The 25,945-nt window shown below is 34.6% G+C and overlaps 1 protein-coding gene across 1 annotated transcript in view; it reads right to left on the minus strand.

Moving 5' to 3' along the window:
• PSME4 (proteasome activator subunit 4) overlaps positions 1-25,945 on the minus strand; it is a 101,247-nt gene that overhangs the window by 20,662 nt on the left and 54,640 nt on the right. Inside the window, exons 14-32 of the mRNA XM_068563892.1 lie at positions 22,764-22,914; positions 20,819-20,917; positions 20,529-20,598; positions 19,994-20,061; positions 19,130-19,345; positions 18,457-18,614; positions 16,805-16,900; positions 9,644-9,699; positions 8,577-8,633; positions 8,292-8,347; positions 8,100-8,198; positions 6,720-6,782; positions 6,349-6,444; positions 4,807-4,938; positions 3,630-3,839; positions 2,338-2,474; positions 1,156-1,209; positions 752-881; positions 20-101 (exon numbers count right to left, since the gene is read on the minus strand). Coding sequence (XP_068419993.1) covers positions 20-101; positions 752-881; positions 1,156-1,209; positions 2,338-2,474; positions 3,630-3,839; positions 4,807-4,938; positions 6,349-6,444; positions 6,720-6,782; positions 8,100-8,198; positions 8,292-8,347; positions 8,577-8,633; positions 9,644-9,699; positions 16,805-16,900; positions 18,457-18,614; positions 19,130-19,345; positions 19,994-20,061; positions 20,529-20,598; positions 20,819-20,917; positions 22,764-22,914 — 2,030 coding nt within the window. The remainder of the gene's footprint in view (positions 1-19; positions 102-751; positions 882-1,155; positions 1,210-2,337; positions 2,475-3,629; positions 3,840-4,806; positions 4,939-6,348; positions 6,445-6,719; positions 6,783-8,099; positions 8,199-8,291; positions 8,348-8,576; positions 8,634-9,643; positions 9,700-16,804; positions 16,901-18,456; positions 18,615-19,129; positions 19,346-19,993; positions 20,062-20,528; positions 20,599-20,818; positions 20,918-22,763; positions 22,915-25,945) is intronic.

A 25,945-nucleotide genomic window follows, 5' to 3' on the forward strand; every position in this document is an offset into this window, starting at 1 on the left:
TACGTTTGATAGCACTTACTGATTTCATAGGGATTGATGGTCAGCTTTTTGTGGGTTCTTTTTAGCTGCTTAAGAATACCAGCAACAGCTGAGATTGCCATCTAAAAAAGAAGCAGGTAAGGCACATATATCAAAATTTTAAATCTCTCAAATGATTGCTCCCTTGATCAAAAGCAGAAGCTGGGTTTTGTTTCTTTCCAAAGCAGAGAAATACCTCACCCACTGACATCTGGCAGCACAGCCACATGAGGGCTAACTCTGACTTGGACTGAGTCATTTGCAGCTCTTACTCTTAAACCTTCATCCATGCTAGTTTCTGCCTAAAAATCTTTTATCCTTTCTTTGTTAAACCAACTCCTGCTCATTCTTCCTATCTCAGCCTAAACATTTCTTCCTAAGGGTCTTTTCCCAATGTGCCAGGTCAGGTCAGCCCCATCTTGCACCCTACCTCTAACAGTTTTCAAGTTAAAACCAACTAGTTGTATCCCTCAGATACCTTTCCCTTCCTGTAACATGTTATACCTGTAATTAATTTTTTAAAGTCAATCTTTCCGATTAACCTATAAACATGTCCCCTGCTGTATCTCCAGTGTTGAAATGCACAGCACCTGAACACCTCCTCATATATTTGTTGGATGAATTACTATCATCTCGGAACCAACAGAGGTAGATTTCAAATCAATACACTTCAAGATATCAGGTGAGGCAAAAATTTTCTAACCCAAGATTATAGCTAAAATAAAGTATCTACCTTTCGAACTACAATTGCATCATGGTTGAGATTCTCAACAAAAAAACGTATGGCACGAAGGGGTAACACTCGGTCATCTCTCAAGAGTAGAGACAAAAGCCCAATGCCTATATGTTCAAATTTCCAGGGCCTGAAAAGGGGAGGGGGGGGGAAATCACAAAACATATCATTCATAAAATCACTTTAAAAAACAACCCTGTATTTAAAACACTATAATTTTAAGTTTCCCAAGAATCAAAATAGGTATATTGAAAAATACTGCTCCTATCATTAGCCCCATACTTTCTAAACTCATGAATCAGACTACAACTTTTTCTGACAGTCATTCATGGCCTTCAGGGTAGAAACTTCCTATAATATTGAAGATAAGTTTGAGAATTAAAAAAATATATTTTTGCACTTACAAATTTCTCTGCTCCACACCATCTAGCAAAGTGTTTATCAAATTTTCATAGTTCCTTTAAAAAAAAAAAAATTCAGGTAAGGTATTGTTTTAATACAATACTAAGATGAACATCAAATAATGTAATATAAATTCAAATTCTGGCCAAATTCACCCTCCTCTTCTCATCACCAGACTATAAAGGGTCTGGTGAGAAGAAAGCCAGAGTGAAAGCAGATGCGTGACCCTGGGAAAAGAAAATGAAAGGCAGAGAAAAAAAAAAAAAAAAAAGTGCTAAGTACACTGAGCGACTCAACCATTCCTGAGCGGACATTCCAAAGTAAATTCGTGAGCAGTCATCAATTGGTTAGGAGTGGTCTACCTATGTAACAACCCAGGTATACATGAGGTAGGCTATAAAGTTTATTATTTATATAGAACTGTTAGAAAAAAATTAATAAGCATATTCATAAGGCAATGAAAAAAATAAAGTTAGGAAGGAACCTGCTTGAGTGTTACAATTGAAGTGTTTTGGTCCCAAAAATCTAAAAGCAGTTTACTAATATCCTAATAACAAATTTGTATAAATGTTATCGATCAAAAAGTTATTATAAGAGATATGAAGAGATAAACATGTTGAACTTGAATTTAAGATTTAATGAGCGGGATATGTGTACTAAAAGAAAAATCAATTCATGTTGAAAAAAATATATGATATTAAGATAACTTTAGGGACTCCCCTGGTGGTGCAGTGGATAAGACTCCGCGTTCCCAATGCAGGGGGCCCAGGTTTGATCCCTGGTCAGGGAACTAGATCCCACATGCATACTGCAACTAAAAGTTGGCATGCCACAACTAAGGAGACTGCCTGCTGCAACTAAGGAGCCCATGTGCTGCAACTAAGGGGCCCTTGAGCTGCAACTAAGGAGCCCACCTGCCACAACTAAGACCCAGTGCAACCAAATTGAATAAATAAATAAATAATTTAAAAAGATAACTTTATCGTGAGATGGTGTTTTCTACCTCCATAGCGGAAAGTGACAATCAGGGATCTTCACAATAATTACCTCTTAACATTTTGGTATCTCTTCAGAATCAACGTGCAAATTTCATTAGGTAGTTATAGTACATCTATATTTTAGAGATATTTAAAACCTACTATCTATAAAGTTATACGTCATGATAAGCAGGCATTCATAATTACCTTAGGGCATCAGCATTCCTTTCTTGTTGGCGTTTAAGTCCTTCTTTAATTTCTTCTGAGCTAAGCATTATCTGTTTGATAGAGGGGTTTTTTGATTGTTGAAGTAATTCTGCTATTCCGACACATGACTTTGGAATCTTATTAAAAAGAAAAGCCAGGGAGGAAAATCAAGTACTGAAATACCACAGATGAATCTTGACAACATTATGCTGAGTGACAGAAGCCAGATACCAAAGGCCACAAACTGTATAATTCCATTTAGATGAAATGTCCATAACAGGCAAATTCAGAGAAAAAAGGTAGATTAGTGGTTTCCAGGGGCTAGGGGTATGGGGGAATGAATGGGAAGCAATTATTATTGGGTACAGGTAAAGCAACTATACTCCAATAAAAACTAATTTAAAAAAATTATTGGGTACAGGGTTTCCTTTTCTGAGTAATTACAGTGTTCTAGAATAGAGTAGTGATGGTTGTACAACCCTGAGAATATACTATTGTGAATATATATATATATATATATATATATATTCACAATAGTATATAACAGCACACAACTGTTGTGTTAAAAAGGTGAATTTTTTGGTATGTGAATTACATGTCAATTTTTAAAAAAATTTAAAAAGAAAGCATAATCTAACAACAGTTACAAATAGCAAGAGTATGTTTTGCAGAAAAGGAATACATTTAGAGCAGTGGTTTTTAAAACTGACTATGGACGTCAAAAATAATCACTGCAGAAAAGAGGGGGATTCAACCACACTCACACCTCTTTTACCCATCCCCAATTCTGATGGGTGTGTAAATAGGCGTTTGAAAATTCTTGGATGATGATCTGCTATCTCTTCCCATTTGAGCTCCACTGAACCTGATATTTACTTTTTCATTTGTCAAATCATCCAATTTTAATCTTCACTATAAATTATGGAACCCTGTGGTCAATCGTCTGTGACTTTGACTAGTAGAATTGACCTCCTGAAATATAACCAACTCTTTGAAAAATGAGGCTGCAGACATACAGGGGATAATGGTAAATGCAACAATGTAATAACACTGTGGCCTCTTGGTAGAAAACCACCTAGTTCTCTCCTGGCCATGCTCCAACTTCCTACTCTACCCTGCCATCTATAGTAATGATCACTAAAGCACTAAAAGGAAACAGAATACAAATGCCTTAAAAAAAATTAGAATCAAACACCAAGAATATGATTACTAAAAAAAGACAAGAAAATAATAGCATTTTGACACAGCAGTGTTTGCACTAAAATTTGAATTAAAAAAATGATTTTGCTTACTGTGAAGTCCAAGCCAATTGTTTCATATTGCCGATGAATCTTTTCTGCAAGATCATCAAATAGCCTCACTATTGATGGCTTTTCCAGGGACATTGCTTTGCTAAGCCCAGAAGAAACAATTGCTGGCCAAGTCTGTACAATACAGTCCCAATCATGAAGGTTTGCCAAGCATACACCGCTGTGATTTCCAAGGAGACAATACAAGGCACCCTGCAGGAAAAAATGATCAATATGGGAAATAAGAGGCACTGCTTAGTTGTAGCCAACTCACTTACATGTTGTTTTCAAATTTACTAAACACTGATTATTTAAATGCTTGGTACTGGTTATAAAAGAGGTCCCCACATTCAACACGTTACTTTTAGAAACCTGAATTTGACACTTAAGTGCAATCCAGTAATATTTTCTCTAAGTCATTTAACAGAGGGTTAGCTCAAAGAATGGCTATTAATGAGGTAATATAGAAATGTGAAGATATTGCTTTTATGGACATAGCTTCCATTCTAATTCTCTTCTACTACATTTATAAAGGCTGTGAAATGTGTCACTCTTAGCATTTTAGGGTATAACATAATTTAAAAAATAATTTAAAATTATTAAAATAATTTAAATTATTTAAAAATTTAAAAAATTGTGGTTAATTTAAAAGATAATTTAAAAATTTGTGGTTAAATCTGGTTGCCAAGTATTTCTCTAAGTATATAAAAACTAGGTTACTTAATTATACTGTGTACTTTTTACTCATAGGAGCTCAAGCAATCAGAATGATTCTGATGACAGTAGGTACCTCTTTCTAAGGTATCCCATTTTAATGAAAAGAGCTATTAGTACCAAAACACTTTATTTCCTGAACATTCACCTGAACAATTCCAATCTGGCTTCCTAACCACCCTGGGCTCTAATCCTCTTTACAGTTCTTATAAGGTCACTGTAACTTCAATTTTACTGACCTAATAGACAGTTTCCAATTTTAAGCTTACTTGACTTGTCTGATTTTGTCCATTTAAACTGCTCTCCACAAGGTCGACAACACATCACCCAATGAGTTAGATCCTCTACAACATTCTTGAATTACACATCTGCCTTGGGGGTCAGCAATTCCATTACTGCGAAATTCTTTCAACTTTTCTCTACGTTTGAAAAATTTCGTAGTAAAACAAAACAAAAAACCCTATACCTTGAACTGCTGTTGCGTGACATCTTGCCTATCAGGCCGTAAGAACTCCAAAACCAGGGGAATGATATCTCTGCAACAGAAGTTATATGCTCCCAAGGCAGCAAAAAATGTTTGCTGGGCCTTATTTCTGACCTAAAGAAAGAGTTATTAACAGATGACTTTTATTAAAGGGTAGACAAACTACAAAAAAATTTCTAAATGAATCATTAAAACAAAGCAGTGGTAATTTAAATGTTGTCGTAATAACAGAAAAATATACCAAAGCACATAACTTAACAAAAATGAGTAAATGATAATCTTTTTATCAGAAGGAAAGCAAATTACCACCAACCACATCCATGGTTTAAGTTACACTGGTTCAGGGACTTCCCTGGTGGCACAGTGGTTAAGAAATCCTCCTGCCAATGCAGGGGACACGGGTTCGATCCCTGGTCCGGGAAGATGCCACATGCCGCGGAGCAACTAAGCCCGTGCACCACAACTACTGAGCCCGCGTGCCACAACTACTGAAGCCTGCACATCTAGAGCCCATGCTCTGCAACAAGAGCCACTGCAACGAGAAGCCTGCGCATCCCAACAAAGAGTAGCCCCCACTCGCTGCAACTAGAGAAAGCTCGCGAGCAACAACAAAGACCCAACACAGCCAAAAATAAAAAAAATAATAAAATTTAAAAAAAAAAAGTTACACTGGTTCAAATAACCTTTTGATAAAGGAGAGACTGAATGGAACTGATATGCATTTGTTCAGTAACATAATCAGCAGACTATTAAACTTTTTATTCTGAGTTACTCTTAATGAGAAGAGTCAGATTTTCTCTTGTGTCTACACAAGGAAAATCAAAGACTTTCCAAAACACAGAACAACTTAACCTTTTCAATGCAAGCTTTAAGTATAGGCCACATATTTTTAACCCAAACAAAAGATTCAGTATAAATTTATAATCCATGAACTAGTTAAATAGTAATGAATAACTGATTATAGTAAAAGCAATATACTGTACATATTTCAAACTTTTTAAAACAATACTTTAGGCAAAATCTCTGGGTTAGATTGGTTTCCTAATTTACACTATTTTATAAAGACAGAATCATTGGCTGTACATGAATTTCTTTACTTTTCCCAGTTCTCTGTGTTTAGAGATAAATTTTTGGTCTTATGCTACCTGAAAGGAGGGACCCCACAATTCACATGGTATCAGCTTCCGGAACTCAAGCAGAATGCCTAGGAAGAATTATATGGCCTTCACAGACAGGCCTTCATAATGTGATTTAATTTAAGTGGCATCAACATTACACTAGCACTATCTACCAACGTTAGTTATATATTTTTTAAAAAAATTTGAGAAGCAATTACAAACAGCAAAAATAAACATTATTTTAGAAAGAGAAGCAAGATTAGTTTGAATATATTTGTCATTTAAAATGTAAATTTTCTTCGCCAATAAATTATTTAAATTCCCTTGTTAAAATGGGGATACTTTAGATTGTGTGTTACAAAATGGGTGAGAGGGGGCATGCCCAGACTGTTTGGACTAGCCTTACCTGACTGTATGAACTTGTAGATAAACGAAGAAGATCTCTAATCATATCCTGATGTATCTTTTTGTATTCACAACCCTCAACAGTTAGTGTTCGTAGCTACAAAAAAAAAAAAAAACAGTGTAAAACAAATCTCAAAGTTTTTTACTAAAAGTTCATTTAATTATAAAGTAACACCAATAATTAATATTTATCTGAAAAACTGTCATTTAAAAAAGTCACTGTGGGGAGTTCCCTGGTGGCTAGTGGTTAGGATTCCGGGCTTTCACTGCTGTGGCCTGGGTTTAATCCCTGGTTGGGGAACTGAGAGCCCACAAACCGTGCAGCACGGCAGGACAAAAAAAAAGGCATCATGATTTTAAAAAGCTATTTACCTCATGCTGCAACATTACTCTGTCAATCAATAGCGCTCTGATGTGTTGCTTTTTCCCATGGAGCTGAAAAATAGTAGCAAACACTTCAACATTTTCCCTAAATGACTTCAACAGTGGTTCCCCTGAATCCCTTAACAAAAAATTAGTTCAAAGAAGGTATAGGATGGGCTGGTGGGTACTGAAGGTATTTCATTTATTCTAAAATCATCAGACTTTTATTCAGTCAAATACTAAAACTACAAAAACAGCCCACTAAGAAAACTGCTTTACTCTATTACATTTATAAACAGACTTTCTGGGTAGTTGTGTATGTTTACTACAGAATATAACATATTTTATTTTTGTAAAAATTATCTTTTAAGCTCTCCCCCACCCCCAATGTTCTACCCAGTCACTAAAGGCAGATGTCTGGAACGCAGACTGTTCCTCCTTCACACCTGTATCTCATTAGTCATCAAGTCCCCACGATTCCATCTTTTTTTTAAAACACCTTATCTCCACCCCAATGCCAGTGACTGGATTCAGGCTGTGCTTTCCCATCTGAACAATTATAATAGTTTAACTAAAGCCTCCCGGCTTCCAGTCTCAATCGCCTACTGCTTATTGTTCACAGCGGCGGCAGAGCTTTTCAAAATTCACTGAATTGAATAATGAGCTTTCCAACATTTACATCAGATCTACTTAAGAACTTTTAATGACTCCCCCGTTGCTGAATGTAAAACTGAAGCATTTTCTTGGGACAAAACTAGAAATGACCTAGTTTACTTCCTGCCACTCTTCCCTACAAACACTGTTTGCTAAAGCATGCCATGTTTGTACATCTCCCTGCCCTGTCACATGACATTCCCTTTGTCTAAAATATGTAGCACCCTGTGCCTAAACAATGAACTCATATAACCTTTTCAGACTCAATTTCAACAAAAGTCTCCTATAGAAGAACACTGCTATGAACATCAAATGGCTGACTTAAGTATTCTTTCTTCCAGGCTCCCAGGGAAGCTTGTATTGACTTCTCTTGGAGAACAAATATAACATAAGATTACATAAAATGTAATGCTTTAAAGTCATGCCTGTGGACAATTCCTATTTTTCACTCCTTCAGTTTCTTACATGGTAAGAAAGCTGCTGCCAAGTTATCAGACTTGAAATTGCCATTGAGAGTCCACAGACTATCATGGAAATCGACAGAAGAGTTTGTCTCAGGGAAGTACATTTTTTCTAGGATCCTTTTGATTATACCATCATATAATATTCGAAAATCTACTATTTTTACTTATAGGGAACTTCCTCTGTATGCCAAACAATTGCTAAATCAGGTGGTTATATCAATATGATATATACACCTTTAAAAAAAATTCAGTTTTAGGTGAAAATACTGACCCGATTTTCCATTGATTTCTTTACTAGGTTAAAGCTTTTCCAACGAGAGTCAAATTCATGCTTGTGAGATCCTTGGAATTGCAAAAGGTCTCCAGTAATCTGCGTCAAAGAATTTCAAATTTTATATTTATGAGTCGTCACGTCAAACCCGGTCATATTAACAATTATGCAACTGTTAAATGACAATTGTACCTTTATGATAAGAAACAAGGACTTGGTATCATCTTCTGAATTATTAAGTATGTGGTCTATAATAGGAGGAAAAGAATTTTGGTTAAAATATTTTAAATTACTATAGGACTCCTGATATACTAGTTAAGGAAGAAAAGAAAAAAACAAACGAACCAAAAAAAAACCACTGCCTGATATTCTCACCATTTAAAATTTTAAAATGGTTAAGTAAAAGCACACATGCTATAAAATAAAATTTCTAAATATTTATTAATAAACATAAATTAAATACATATATGTACTTACTAAGAAGTTTCCTTATGACCCTAGCAATTGTTTCTCGGTGGTTCTCTCTGGATAGATCTATTTTTTAAAAAATGAGAGAAAGCATTTTACACACTGAATGCTGACCAGAGCTTTGAAGTTTATATCAACAGTTATGTCAAGAAGAGATAACGTATCCAGGAAAAAAACAAATGGGTCTGTATATGGGAAAAGAATCTAAAAAAAGAGTGGAGATATATTTATATGTATAACAGATTCACTTTGCTGTACACCTGAAACTAACACAACACTGTAAATCAACTATACCCCCAATAAAAATTAAAACAAAACAAACAAACAAAACAAACAAACAAACAAAAAAACAAAGAAAAACCAAATGGGTCTGTCTTTATCATAGTTGGTTAGTAGCTTGGCATGATACAGAATAACTTTTAAAACCTTCACATTTATAAGAACCTGCTTACAAAACTTTATTAGGCAGGCAAGGAGGAGGGAGATAAAACTATCTTTGCCAATATTTCAAAGGCTCTATCCTCTAGAGGCCATAAATGCATAGGATTCTCTAATTAGTTGTGGTGACCCAAATCAAACAAACAAACAAACTACACCTAATTAATTAATGTATGCAATGAACTCCAATGTTAATCCAGCAATAAGGAAGTGTGCTAAATTTCTATTAATGTTAGATTCAGAACATTAAATTAACACAAAATATTTTACATAAGTATTTATATAAAATTTAACTCACTATGCTAGAAAGATACTATAAAGATAGTTAGAATATGTAAGGGTTTACATCAAGTATAATACAACAGTTCTGTAACAATTCTAACCATAAATGAGCATTACAATATATGAAAGTCTGCCTTTGCACATAGAAAGCATCTATCTTTTACTGGCTATTCTTTATATAATAATTACCCACTTTCTCCAGAAAAAGCAAAGATAATATTAAGTAATTAATATTCATTTTATATATAAAAAAGAGACTAGAAAAACTGTAACAACAAAATTATCCCATTTTAACCCTTGTACAGTAACTAATGAAAACAGTCCATACAGATTTACTCAGATTAGGATTCACATACCATATTCAAGTCCAGTATACAACTTTGTCTCTTCCAAGGACACCATAGTTGGTACCCTGTATAAAAACAAGAATGCTTGTATTTATTAATAATACCAATAAGGAGGTTTAAAGGGAAAAGTGTCATTGCTAGAATGTTTAAATGATGATCTTTAACAAACACAGATCTCTCATCTTCAGTACTTCAATTCTTTACTCTAGCTTTCTGAAGATTAATGCTCTATCTGTTTCAGTAAGGACAGTATTATTCATCTTTAAAAAAATGTTAATTAAATGTAACGACTTTGGGGGGGGAAATTCACTGCCCAAATGAACATAACACTGGTATTCAATACTCAAGTGTAAAAGCTTAAATCTGATGTTAAACATTTATACAAGGAAAAGTCAGCTTTACAATGTTATAATAAAGGTTAAAACTAGACACCAAAAAATCACCATCAAATTTTACTGTAGAATATACAGCAGACACACTTCTTTAGATAATCTTTACCCTTCCTCTTAAAACCAGCTAAACTGATCTCTCCTGACATCTGCAGTAAAATGCCACTACTTTTGAAGATGTTCAGATGTAAAAATACTACATTAAAAGTCATTTTTTAGGTATGTATGGACAGATTCTATTGGGGAATATGAACCTTTATATCTGAAATCTAAATTTTCTTTAATGAAAAATAGACTTTATTTCAAAATATGAGATTCAGTTCAATAACTTTTTATAAACAAAGCGATAATACTTTCTAAGAAAAGGAAGACAGGCACAAATGCCAAGGAAACATGGGGTAAGCGTATCCTATACAAGGCTAATTAGTAATAAATAGACATTTTATAATTATTGCTCATAATCCATGACCTACACAACACTTGTAATGAAGAAAACACTATTTTGAAATCAACATACCCCTCCCCTGTACTGTATTTTTTTAAGTTGAGTTAATTAAGTTATCTCTACCCTAATATTTGGTTGTTATGAATTCTGGGATTTATCTAAATGGGTAATAACATTAAGATGACTAAAATGCCAATTATTTAACTATGTTCCTCGCCATAATGTGGATGGCAACAGTACTGTCCCAAGTTTCAAAACCAAGCCTACAGAATATAAACAAAGAATGGTAATATTTCATAATATAAAATGCTAATTTGCTTTTCAGAGAATTTCAAGAATTTCAAATTCAAATTCTTCTTAAAATCTGGTTTTCATTCCATAAAGTTTCAACTTTTGGCAACAGCTTGCAAACTTGAACATTCTGTAAAATTATGTATGATTGAAAAATATATATGTATCCAGAGTCTAGTCATTAAAAAATAAAATCCGATTCTTTCACAATGAATTTCAAGGGAAGTCCAACATCTTTACTGAAATTAGATTTGACCAAGAAAGAGAAAAGGCTGTGCTCACACAGTAACAAGCATTAGGCGTAAGACTGTTACCCACCCCCCTCCGCCTTCCCTGGTAAAGCATGGGGAAGTACTTGGCCATAAGCTATCCCATGAGAGTACATGTCTCTTCACTGCTGCTATAAACATAAGTTGTTTCCTAAACTAGGAATACAACTGTACCTCACCCAGTCCATACCTAGTACCACACAATACTGAACCAAGCATGCATTTTAATTATTGTCACAAAATTACTCTTAACAAATGACATTTTAAAAAGCAATCACTATAGTAAGCTATCCTGAAAATTTTTTTTACTGTATCAAACAAACCAACAAGCAAACAAAAGGCTATCAGTTGGGAATTTGAAATGTTTTTCTTATATGCCTTTCTGACTCTAATAACACCAATTACACTATAACTACATTTAATAACAAGTCTCATCTAAGTGCCATGATGCTAATTCTAAAAATCCATGTGTCACTCTGAATTGTTTCCCTATCAGAAGAGTTGATGAAGTACTTATCACTTATTACAATTATTTAGAAACATATCAACCTGTGTGGGATTTTAAAATATTAAGTAATAGATTTAAATTAAAATGGCTTAGGCTTTTACTTTTAAAACCTGAACTAAAACACATCTTACACATCTCAAGAGTATAGAAGGCATCTGTTTAGACATATAGTTCAGCTTTACTTTATTTGTTCTTATCCATCTCAAGTTTCTTTTATGCTTATTTATCTAAGATTCAGCTTTAATTGATCTCTTCTTATCTAACAAATTAATTAAACTCTGATTGTACTGACACCTTTTACACCAAATGCTTCTCAGCAAGTATAAATACATATTTATACTAAATATTTCTTCTGATCTTTAGAAGAATAATTTTCTAAAAGAAATGTCTATCCATTACCCAAGTAAGACTTTATGATTGTATCTCTTTGTGGTCACATTTTAAGTCTATGTGTACTGGGCTGTACTCTCTGATACTTAAATCTGCTCTTGTAACTTTTAGTTATGTACATAATCTTAGCTGAGTAGACTTAAAGTGCTATCAACAATTATAAATCTGCATTCTGATTAAACACTATAGTAGCAATATATACAATTTAAATCAAATACCATCACTCCCCCACCCCGAGTGAAATTCATTCTACTCATCACTGGTTCATTGTACAAACAGTAATATAAAAATAAAAGTATGACAAATAATTTCAATGCAACATATTACAAATAATACCATCTATACAATAATAATCAAGTTAAATCAGGTTCATAGCAACTACATAGGACCACCAAGCCACCTAATTTATAACAAAATGTGTTTAATATCTGTACCACTTTAAAAAAAAAAAAAACAAACTTGTAAGTTTTCTACATCTATGCTATTTGTACCACTAGATGGCAATCTTCGTCAGATTTGATTAGAGTAGAACGATGAAAATAATCACTGGTGGGAAAGAAAGGATGGTGAAAAAGGAAGAAATGACCAGTAACATAAAAACAAAATATACAATACAAATCAAATATGCAAATGAAGGCTAGGTGAACTGTCACGGAACAACTGCAAACAATAATTCTCCCTTTCTGTAAGTGGAAGAACAACCTACCCTGCTCCAAATCCCTCCCCTCCCAAATGAAAACAAACATAAAAGGTATAAAAACCAAGCCACTAACAGAATTTTTTTCCCTCAAGGTAACAAGTGTTTCACAACAGACAACTGGCCTATTTCTGTGTTCTGTTATCCAGTTCAATCCTGGGCATAAACAATAGCTATAAACAAAAATGAAAGGCTGTCTCTGACTCTACCATGTGAACAAAAGGTTGCCAAGTAAAGAGAATCTTACATACCGCTAGGCTTAAAATTAACTCGGAGCATAAGAACTATTTCCATGTCTGACACACAAGTTTTTTTAAAAATCAATGAAAACAGTCAGAAGGTGAAATAAGGAGAAAACAGGGTTACTCACCGTGGAGTAGTAACTGTTTCCTTTTCTGTGTGCAGCTCCCCCAGCAGAGCTGGGTAGTTTCCTGGAGGTGCCAAGAGAGGTTAGCTAGCCCTGCCCCTCATCGCATAACAACACATCCTTTCACATATTCATGAAATGGTCTCAACTCTTAGACCTTAAGTATGAATTTTTTTTTTTTTTGAGTGAAAAGTTAGTAAAAGCTGAGCTCCTAAGAATGATTTAACTAAGAATGACTTAACAGATCTATCGGAGGAAAGGGGGCACAAAGTAAAGAAGAAATATTTGAGATGAAAAATGATGACTCCTCTACCTTGAGTAACCCTGTTTTTATAGATGTTAGTTTTTTGCATCCTGTGATAGCTGGTTAGACCTAAAAGATTCTAAACAAATGGACTGCAAAAGGAGAAATTAATGACAATTTGAGGATTAAAGGCAAGTGTCCAAAATTCCTACATGACCCTGGAAAGACATAATCCAACTTCCACATCTATAAAGGTAGAACTATGAGTATAAATTATAGCACAAATGTTTCTATGAAATCATTAACTAAAGGTTCCAAGAGCAAAATAGAGAGGTTCCATTTTAAGATTAATTCAGTAACCTTGGTATCTGACAAAACTGTTAAATTTCAAACCAAACTAAACTAAAAAAATTTACCCAATTAAGGGTAAATTAAACCCTCAAAGGACCTTATTTCATCCATCCTTTGAAACAGTAAAATTTATAATATGTACAAGATACTTAGTAACCTGACATTGCTAAAGGCCAAAAAGTACAATGTAGGTACCATTAGGTATATAATTTACTTTATATTTAGGACAATCAACTCATCTCATCTAAGATTTTTATTTTTTGTCAGTCTCTAATCACGTAGCATAGAAAATTGTTTTTCACATGTGGTAGCCATTTCCCTGAACAATGGGATCCCACATACTCTATTAGCAATTAAGATTTTCTTACAGGAAAATTCAGAACTGAAATAAGTTTCTGGTTTTTTACTGCTGCAATTTGCCAGAAGACTAATACTACTAATACATGCACAAGGCAAACTTAATAATAAGTGATTCGACAAAAAATAATTAAAGCAGCTAGAATATTTTCCCTAATTGAGATTTATATAAGAAAAATGTAAGTTTAAATTTAAAAAAAGAATTGAGCTGCTAGGTGCTTCCAAAAACTGGTCTGTTATTTCAGAAAACGTATAATGTCCCACAATACCACAGCCAAACACCACCGGATATCTTAGCCATTACACTAAAGCATTGGTCACCATTATGCGTTTCCTTTTCTCCTCAACTTGGCACATTTTACTCTATCTCCTTTGGAATAACTCATGTCCAAAATAAAAGAGTCTTTTCATCTTCTAGTTTCAAATTGACCTGCTACTGATAATCTCCAAGAATTATGCTACAGATCTTCTTTCTTCAAACTAGGCAGTATGATTCACTATCACAGAACAATGGCACCATCAATTGAAATTATTTGATTAGTTCTTTCAAATCAATTTACACTTAGAAGATTTTAATAATTATTGACCTATATTAGAATAAGCATTTTAGAAATTTAAAAGGCTAACTTTATTTTATTTTACTTTAGTGAAAACTAACTTACTATCTGCAAAAAAAAAGTTGTAATGTTATATAAAGTCAATGTAAAAAGTCACACATTGCCAAAATAAATTAAAATTTCAGGTGAAGGTGATACCAGTTAGAAATTGGTTTTTAAAAAAAAGGATTCTGTTAAGAACTAATTAAAAGCCCAGGGAAGACTTTACAAACTCTCTCTTTTGACAGTTCAAAGGCAAAGGGATGCTCATTCATCTCTAACTGTACTTTGTATAATCATTACACTGAGTAGGTGTACGTAACTATAAAGAATCCTAAAAATGTGTACTGTTCAGTGATTAAAATCATTGAAGTTTTCCTCGTTGTATATTTTATTTCATTATGTACTATTAAATATACAAGAAAATATATTTTATAATTAAAATATATAAACACATTTATATTAAACATAATTTTGTATTACTTCATTAGGTTTTATTATGTCAAATTTTCATTAAGTGAAAATTCTAAACACAACACTTTTAAATCTAAATCATCTTTCCTTTTCAATTTTTCTGAAAAAAAACCTATAAAGGGATATTCGTGTCAATTTTATAGCTTATAATGTACAGTAAAATGGGCTAACAATCTGCTTAATTATCTTTTGTGGCATTAATAAGGTTTTAATAATATGGTATTGTTTTCCTTATTGAAAATGCATTTCATTATATACAAATCTAACTGGCTTTATAATAACCAAATATATATGGAACATTTGTCCTAATGCACATATATTTCAAAGGATAAAGACTTTGCTTCAATTCACTATGATAGTGCACATGGCTCCATGCTGAAATGAACTGCAACGGAAACCTCTAAGCCTCCTGAGTGTATCGTAATCATCACTCAATACTAAAATAATCTAATTATATACACAGAAGATAAATGCTTTTGCTCTTAGATAAATTATTGGATTAAAGGACCACACTTCAACACGTTCAAGCAGAACTAAGTTTACTGATATAATCAATTTGTTATGTATGAAATAGCTTTTTGGCATGCTGTAAAAGTTAAGTTCTTACTAATTACATACTGTTAAAGATCATTAGGAAAATCAAAACCATTTCTGTAAGTCTCTCATTTTAAAATATTGTTTAATATCTCTCTTGACAAAAATGAATTTTGGTAAAATTGCTCTTATATCAAACTATAAAACTGATGAAAAACAAAAGTTCTTTAAAAGAATTCAGTAAATTCCTAGGCAAACTTAAAACAGATTTCCTTACCTGAAATGACCCTACTTCTCCCTCTTAAATCTAATGAGTAATCTAAAAAGTTCAATGCCTAGAGACAGTTTTTAGATAAGTGAAATAAGTGGGAATTATGAAAATGTATGACCCCAAACAACTGATTATGCAGAATACGGAAAGACAAGCAAGCCACATTTTAAAACCATTCCTTGAAACTTTTTAAGATTTTTGTTGCAAAATCAACAAATAATTCTCCCCTTCTGCTTTTCTGAGGGGGCAAGGGTTCCTTACTCATTTTTGTGTGATTTTCATTAACTTACTCAGCAATGAGATGTTGGTGTTCAGAGAAAATGATCTAACATGGTATGCTGAAACTAGCATCTCTGTACTTGATAAGTGAGCTACAGTTATGTACAGCTGATTTCATTTAAACTCAATTTTTTTCAACTTCAATGGTAACACTGACAATAGACTAAATCAAGACATTCATTCGAAATAATAATACTCTGAAAAGCACTTAAATTTGTAAAAGCAACTTGGTGGATCTCAAAAGTTCAAAATCATAATGAATAACATAGAACAAATTTTTATTAAAAAACACCCCAGGTTTTTTGCTAGAAAATCCTTACCATTGATTGCACACCAAAAAAAAAAAGGTGTTTTCCTTTCTTCTTTTTTTTTTTTTTCCCTTTTTTTTCCTTTCTTTTTTTAAAGAATTTATCTTATTTAACTCAGTAAACTAACAGATGAACTTAATATCTCTAAGTTGATATTTTAAAACTGATTAGCATTGAAAGTTATTCTATCCTAGTACCATATGAAAAATCTGAATAAAGCCCTAAAATTTATAGATCTAAACTGTGCCTCAGGTGTTTTTGGCCTAACAATGACAAAAAGGTTAAAGTGATACAGAAACAACACCAATAACAGAACCAGTGACTCATTATGTGACTAAGTCTTAAAATATATGCCAAATGGCAAAAGAGCAAAATATGTAAAGTAGTTATTTTTACTTACAAGTTAGTAACTGGCTCTCCTTTCAATGGAGGTAGGAGGTTTCCTGAGCCAATTAAACAGTTGTGTACTATAGTCAGACTCTGTAGAACATCATCTCTAGAAAAACATAAAAAGCATTTTCATATTTGAGAAGACTCCAAATCCCTATTTAAGAAAAAGCCTTGTAGAGTTTAAGGTGAAGTAAAAAACTTTATCAAGTGGGAATATACAAAATTAAGACATAGAAATGATGAATGTTTTCAGTTTACCCTCTTAATAGTACAAGGTAATTAAACAGATATTTACTGATAATATTAGACCTGCTTACATTTAAACAGGCTCTAAATAATCACAAGTAACAACAACTGATTGCCCTTTGTGAAGCAATTCTGAATTTAATTCCCTATTTACCCAAAGATCACAACCACTAACAAAAAGGGAAAACAGTATTACAGAAGATTTTCCACTATAGTCTGTCTTTTAAAATGCACTAGCTAGGGACTTCCCTGGCGGTCCCGTGGTTAGGATGCAGCGCTTTCATTGCCAAGGGCCCAGGTTCAATCCCTGGTTGGGGAACTAAGATCCCACAAGCCATGCTGTGTGGCCAAAAAAAACCAAAAAAAAACCAAAAAAAAAGACTAGCTAAACATTTACTCCAAAAAGCAGTTCCGAGTACCACATAGCCAACATAAGTCAATCATACTTCTTCCTCCTCCAAGCCCATTCCTACTGGATTTGCTTATCAGAATTTGCTGTTATTTGACACATAGTAATTTTCTTACTATGATTTTAGGAACTTTCAAAGATTCAAACTATAAAAGTCTAGTGGTCTCAAATAATTGTTTCGTGCTAAAGCTCTTTGGGGGAGAAACAATATCTTAGAGATATTTCTCTAAGTAATATTAATATCAATAGTATGAATTACTAAAAAGAAACAAGCCGATAAAATCTAAGGCGAATCTAGAAAAACAGGCATTTCCTTACAAAGGGGGCATATTTACACACACTTCCCAAAAGACGCACAAGTGACACTGCTAAATAGAAGGCACTAAAAACAAACTAGAAAAAAACTGAGTTTTTCTATTTAAGATGTTTAAATATTATGACAAAATTTCTGTTATTAAACTATAAAATGGTTTTATATTATATTAATGTGATTAGAAAACCATTTAAATGTATTAAATGGTTTTCTGATCACATTTATGGCAGACATTCAAAACACACATTGAAAATGAATACATCAGGGACCTCCCTGGTGGCGCAGTGGTTAAGAATCCACCTGCCAATGCAGGGGACACAGGTTCAAGCCCTGGTCCAGGAAGATCCCACATGCCGGGGAGCAACTAAGCCCATGCGCCACAACTCCTGAGCCTGCACTCTAGAGCCCGCGAGCCACTACGGAAGCCCATGTGCCTAGAGCCTGTGCTCCGCAACAAGAGAAGCCACCGCAGTGAGAAGCCCGCACACTGCAACGAAGACTAGCCCCTGCTCACCGCAACTAGAGAAAGCCCACGTGCAGCAACGAAGACCCAACACAGCCAAAAATAAATTAATTAATTTTTTTAAAAAAGAAAATGAATACATCAGATATGCCATTGAGAGAGGGAGAGGCACAAAAAGAATTTTTTAGTCTACAACCATATAACACTAACTGATTATAAAAGAAAACTAACCTAGACATTTCAAGTTCTCCATCCCCACAACGCTGGAGTTTGATGAGCTCAGGCTGAAGAAAAGAGTCCAACAGATAGAAGGCAAAAGCCACTTCTTCAGAAGAAGGAACATGCCACTGGATCCCCAAATTCCACAAGTCCCCTGGTTTACCCCAGTCCTAGAAAATAGCATTTAATTAGCAAGTTGAGAAGTTGGGAAAAAAACCCCAACATACAAACATACTTTAAAAGGCTTAAAAGAAACTGTATAGGTAATCCAAACCTAAGGCAGCAAATGCACAAAAAAAGGTATGAAGACATCATAGGAGTCTTTCATTATCACTCCTGAAAAAGGTCTCCCTGAAGAGCCACTCAAATATGAGTTTACTATAAGAGTAACAGTAAGTTTATGTAAGGCTATTGCATTCCACCCCCAAATTATATGGAACTATGGAGGTTAAATATGGCATTAAAAAGTCATTTCACATACAAACAGAAAAGAAGAAAACTAGAGCTAGATGAGAGCTACACCACACTTTCCAAGTTTAAAACATTCCAATAATAGTTTTAGTAATCTACGTTAAAAATAAAGAAGTGACACCTTAATACACAACAAGGAAAAAACCCGCACTTTGAATCCCTTAGAAAAATAACCCAATATATCCTGGAACCCTAAATTATTGAAAATGCTTGCCTTGATAGGAAAGTATTCTGAAGGAGGCTTGTCAAAGCCGCCTGGCACACTGCAGTATTCTGTAGGGTAGATAAGTGTAGTAGAACGAAGAAGGTGATGCAAAAGGTTACAAGACAGAGTGTAACCCTGCTTACAGGTTAAATGTAGGGTTCTTTGGAGAATCTTTACAAGGTGCTCCCTATAAAGAAGCAACTTCTTCCCATCCACTCGAGTAATCTAAAAAGAAAACAGTTAAAGATATTTTGGTTAAAAGATCAAGAATCAACAATTAAAGTTAACTATGTTTGGCCATTAAAGTAGTCTAAAATAGTAACAGTGTTTCTTAAAATGACTTTAATTCATTTTAGGATTATCATTTTAATTATATTCTAACAATGAATTCTTTCTTAAGAACACATTCTTTCTCAAAACACATTTTCTGAGTTTAGGCTCTGAAGTGCCATAACATCCTTTTCAAGAGGCTATCTCCTTAAAGAGACAAAACTTACTTAAATGGATTTCTCTGTTCTTTGGTTTCTGAACTAACCCCTATAGGAAACTGAAGTTTGACTGATGGCCAAATTTAGCACGGGGTGGAGTGGGGGGGAAGATGCCAAATCTGATACACTTTTCAATCAGAGTTACCCACAGTAGAATTAATCAGTGAAAAGTCAGGTAGAGCGTTGACCACGAAGTAGTCAACAGTTACCATACTCCTTTTATAATAAGAAAATGAGATTATCTGACTTTTTGTAGTCCCATAAAGACATTTTTCAAACTTATGACTTTACATGTTTTAAAGTTAATTTTTCAAAACAGGATAAATCCTAAGAGCAAGTCAACATTTTCAAAGAAATATTTTCTTATTCCAAAGATTTACAATACCTCAGACAAAAGTTGAAGATTCCATAGTAACTCCTTATCTAGCTCTTCTTCATTTAATACATCATCATCTAAAAATAGCAAAATAGTATCAGAGGAAAAAAAAACAAATATCCAACTAAATGCATCATTTAAAAGTATTTCTATTTAATATTTCTAATAGCTGAGAAAAGTCTCTTTTATGAAGTTTTCTTTCTTTCTTCATTAAGCTGGACTTGCTCCAGAGGAGGTGAAAACTCAATTTTCAAGAAAATAAACACACCAACCAGGACGCCTGCCCCTACACATCTCACAAAATAACAGATATTATGGCAACAGCTGAATGCTTCTTGTATGTATGAAAACATTAATGTAATAGAGTAAAATTTCTAAGCTACCTGTCAACCTGGATGATACCTTGTTTTGAGCAATTTTACCCCAAACTGTAAAATTAAAATACTGCATAGCTTAGAGAATCTGTTTCCATCAACAGAGTTGTAGACACCAAGAAAAAACTTTTCTTAAGTTACAAATACAGAATAATAACCTTAAGACTTACTCATTGTAAGTTGAGTTATAACACTGCAGCAGTGGGGAACAAATAGCTTCAAAGATTCCTCCGGGCAGCACTGAAAACATATTTGTATAAATAAGTTTTTTTGAAAGGCACAAATATTGAATAGTCACAAAGTATACACTAGCTCTATTTTCAGTGGCAAATAAGGGCTATAAGCAGCTACTGAAAGAAACGTGTATTTTAAGAATGACAAGCATGTCTAAAATAATTAACCACATAAAACTCGTGGCTATTGATTCATTAATTCATCAGTCCAGAAAACCCCAACTCACCTTCACTGCAGCACGGCACATGTCTGCCACCATGCGGCCTGCAACTCTTGTTTCAAATATATGTGAAATAGAAAAATTAAAAACCTTCTGAAGGGCCACCTATTAAAAGATAATGTAACAAATGAAAATGTCTAACCAGCACGTTTAAGAAAATCAAACATCTTTTGAAACACCAAAGAAAATGATACTCAGACTATACTAAAAATAACCAAGTAGGAAAAATTTAACCATCTGAATACATAAAGATTTGCTTAATAATGCTACATTCAGGTCTATGAATAACCTTTGCACAAAACCCTAATGTGAACAAAACATTTGCGGCACAAGATTTTATTTGCTGCAGAAATGCTAAGCACAAAACCAGAGCTGCTGGAAGCAAATGCTATTTAATTATCTTGTTGGCCAATCCAATATAACAGAGGGAATTTGGGGTAATACCTAATATTTACAGTTTGTCATTCAGACAACTACAAACTATATTTTTCTCTCCTCTAAAAGACGTGAAGCATTCTATTTAATTTTACAATCAAGTCACAGAATTTTAATTTAATTGCTGAATTAAAGAATTAGCTCTAAACATGGATTGACAATGCTGCAAATTATAAACAACTCCTTTCAAAAGATTTTGGTTAAATAAGAGATTATTTATGTTAATTTCTTTATACTAACATAATCTTAGTAAATATTTCATGCAGGTGTAAGGCAGTTTAGCTTTTAACCAGGATAAACATTGAACAATGATAATCTCAGACAGAGAAAGTAGAAACAGAAATGGAAAGAGAGTAGTGGAATAGAAAATATGAAATAAAGACCATATTGTATATAATAGGTATCGACTAATACTGAATAAGTGAATGTTCACAGAATGCCTTATGAGGACAAACTATTTCTCATTCATCATAGTTTGCCAGGTTTTTATATTTGGGATTTAATTTCTATTATGTGATGGCATAAACAATTTTCAAAACTTTTCTCCCAAGTAGTATTTTACTGTAAATTTTAAACATACAGTCAATTCTTGTTATTTGTAGTAGTTATGCTCTATAAAATCACTGTGGGCACTGAATTAGCAAATACTGAACCATAGTTCTTAGGGGAAATACAGGATTAAGTTCCTATAAACCTCTGGTTACATTTTCATCAACTGATGGATATATGGATATATAATTTTGTTTATGTGTGGTTCTGTCTGAAGACACTTTAATATACATTGTTGATTCATTAACCTTGAACTCATAGCCAAAAGCACTGTAACTCATTTCTGAACGAAGCTTACCTAGAACATGTTAATATTTTCTACGTTAGGGCCAACACAACTATTTTTTGCTTAGAACACTAGACAGTGAGTGCATCAGCATTACTCTTGGGGGCCATTTTAAAAAGCAAAATCACCAAAAAGCACAAAAATGTGAAAGACCTGGCATTATATAGATGAAAAAAGGACACTCGTTTACAGTATGAGAGCTAAAACAAGATGGCAGAGAGTCACCTTATTTGATTTCAGCTGCAAACACGCACAACTCAAAATTTTTGCCACTTTTAAAAGTTTGCACAAAAGCACTGCGAGTACCAATTTTGGGGTTACAAATAAATTTTAGCAAGTACACTATGTTGAATTTGCAAATACAGAATCTGCAAATAATGAGGTTCAACTGTGTATCTTTTCCAAATTTTATTTTATTATTATTTTTTTTGGCCTCGCCACGCCATGAGGCACGCAGGATCTTAGTTCCCCACCAGGGACTGAACTTGTGCCTCCTGCAGTGGAAGTGCGGAGTCCTAACTACTGGACCGCCAGAGAATTCCCCATCTTTTTCAAATTTTAGTATAGAAAGAAAGGATAAGCTGGCATGATATGCATACAAAGTAACTTGAAGTTCAATTTTTAAAACATCAAATAAAACTACAAGTTGGAATTTAATTCTTTGCAGCAATGCACTCTTACCATAAATATTTCTTTGGAACATTGTGTGAGGATTGTACTAAACGTAGAAGACAGACCTAATTCGACCAAACTCTCCAAGTGAGTCATTTTCTCAGTTTCTGTCTCTTCTCTTGTTTGCTCCAATGTGCTACTTTCTATAAGTCCGAAGCATCTAAATATCCCAAAGAAAGTAAAATTTTAGCAACTAAAAACTGGCTTAACATTTTTTGTTGTTGATTAGATAAATCTATTGTCATGACTATGCAAGTGATAGCTACTTAATTTGTACATGGATCACAAACCAGCTGTCCTTTTGTAACTTGAGAAGAAGCACCAGCCTTGCACAGTACTGGGTTGGCCAAAAAGTGCCTTCGGTTTTTAAGTAAAGATAAAAGACACATATTTCATTTTCATCAAGAACTTTACTGAACAACGTATTCACCCTTTTGTTCCACTACCTGCTGCCATTTTTCAGGCAACTTCATAATTCCGTCCTCCCAAAACTTTTTATCTTTTTGAGCAAAGAACTGTTCCTGATGCCTTTTACAGTCTTCCAGGAAACTGAAATTTTTTTCCACGAAGAGAATTTTGTAAAGACCGAAATAAATGGAAATCCGAAGGTGCTATGTCTGGTGAATACAGCGGATGAATCAGGACTTCTCAGCCAGGGACTTCCCTGGTGGTCCAGTGGCTAAGACTCTGCGCTCCCAATGCAGGGAGCCCAGGTTCGATCCCTGGTCAGGGAACTAGATCCCACATGCCACAACTAAGAGTTCGCATGCAGCAACTAAGAGTTCACATGCCGCAACTAAAGATCCTGCATGCCACAACTAAGATCCCGCACGCCACAACTAAGACCCAGTGCAGCCAAATAAATAAATAAATAAATATTAAAAAAAAAAAAAAGAATTTCCCAGCCAAGCTGTAACAGTTTTTTTGTTTGTTGGTTTATTTTTTTATTTTTGGCTGCATTGGGTCTTCGTTACTGTGTGCAGGCTTTCTCTAGTTGTGGCGACCGGGGGCTACTCTTCCTTGCAGTGCGCAGGCTTCTCTTGTTGCGGAGCACGGGCTCCAGGTGCACGGGCTTCAGTAGCTGTGACCTGTGGGGCTCTAGAGCTCAGGCTCAGCAGTTGTGGCGCACAGGCTTAGCTGCTCTGTGGCATGTGGGATCCTCCCTGGACCAGGGCTCAAACCCGTGTCCCCTGCATTGGCAGGCGGATTCTTAACCACTGCGCCACCAGGGAAGTCCCTTTAACAGTTTTTGCCTGGTCATCAAAGAAACATGAAGTCTTGCGTTATCCTGGTGGAAGATTATGTATTTTCTTTTGACTAACTCTGGACACTTTTTGTCGAGTGCTGCTTTCAGTTGGTCTAATTGGGAGCAGTACTTGTTGGAATTAATCGTTTGGTTTTCCGGAAGGAGCTCATAATAGAGGACTCCCTTCCAATCCCACCATATACACAACATCACCTTCTCTGGATGAAGACCAGCCTTTGGTGTGGTTGGTGGTGGTTCATTTCGCTTGCCCCACGATCTCTTCCATTCCACATTGTTGTACAGTATCCACTTTTCATCGTCCATCACAATTTGTTTTAAAAGTGGAACGTTTTCATTACATTTAAGTAGAGAATCGCATGTGAAAATATGGTCAAGAAGGTTTTTTTCGCCTAACTTATGTGGAACCCAAACATCAAAGTGATGAACACAACCGAGCTGATGCAAGTGATTTTCAACACTTGATTTGGATATTTTGAGTATGTCGGCTATCTCCCATGTGGTATAACGTTGACTGTTCTCAATTAATGTCTCGATTTGACTGCTATCAACTTCAACTGGTCTACCCAACCGTGGAGCACTGTCCAGTGAGAAATCTCCAGCATGAAACTTCGCAAACCACTTTTTTTCAAAAATTTTTTTAAATTGGAGTATAATTGCTTTACAATGTTGTGTTAGTTTCTGCTGTACAATGAAGTGAATCAGCTATATGTATACATATATCCCCGTATCCCCTCCCTCTTGGGCCCCCACCCCCACCCCACATCCCACCCATCTAGGTTGTCACAGAGCACCAAGCTGAGCTCAGCATGTTCCCACTAGCTATCTATTTTACTCGTGGTAATGTATATACATCAATCCTAATCTCCCAATTCGTCCCACCCTCCCCTTCCTGCCCTGTGTCCACCTGTTCGTTCTCTACATCTGCATCTCTATTCCTGCCCTGCAAATAAGCTCATCTGTACCATTTTTCTAGATTCCACATATATGCGTTAATATACAATATTTGTTTTTCTCTTTCTGGCTTACTTCACTCTAGACTCTAGGTCCATCCACGTCTCTACAAATGACCCAATTTCATTCCTTTTTATGGCTGAGTGATATTCCATTGTATATATGTGCCACATCTTCTTTATCCATTCATCTGTCATTGGACATTTAGGTTGTTTCCATTTGCTATTGCAAATAGTGCTGCAATGAACACTGGGGAACATGTGTCCCTTTGAATTATGGTTTTCTCAGGGTACATGCCCAGTAGTGGGATTGCTGGGTCATAAGGTAGTTCTATTTTTAGTTTTTTAAGGAATCTCCATACTGTTCTCCACAGTGGCTGTAACAATTTACATTCCCACCAACAGTGCAAGAGGGTTCCATTTTCTCCACACCTTCTCCAGCATTTATTGTTTGATGATGGCCATTCTGACTGGTGTGAGGTGATCCCTCATTGTAGTTTTGATTTGCATTTCTCTAATAATTAGAGATGTCGAGCATCCTTTCATGTGCCCCTTGGCTATCTGTATGTCCTCCTTGGAGAGGTGTCTATTTAGGTCTTCCACCCATTTTCTGATTGGGTTGTAATTGTTTTTTTGATATTGAGCTCCATGAGCTGTTTGTATATTTTGGAGATTAATCCTTTGTCTGTTGCTTCATTTGCAAAGATTTTCTCCCATTCTGAGGGCTGTCTTTTTGTCTTTGCAAACTACTTTTGACATGTTCGATCAGTCACAGCACCTTCTCCATATACTGCACAAATCTTTTTGCATTTCAGTTGTGTTTTTACCTTTCTTGAAATAATAAAGCATAATATGCCAAAAATGTTGCTTTCTTCTTCCACCTTCAATATTAAAATGGCTACACAAAAATTCACCCATTTTTGATAAGTCTTCTTCTAAATGCACCCCAATATGACAGTTGTCACATACAATCT

Source organism: Eschrichtius robustus, chromosome 15 (genome assembly GCF_028021215.1).
Source record: "Eschrichtius robustus isolate mEscRob2 chromosome 15, mEscRob2.pri, whole genome shotgun sequence".
Taxonomy (NCBI): Eukaryota; Metazoa; Chordata; class Mammalia; order Artiodactyla; family Eschrichtiidae; genus Eschrichtius; species Eschrichtius robustus.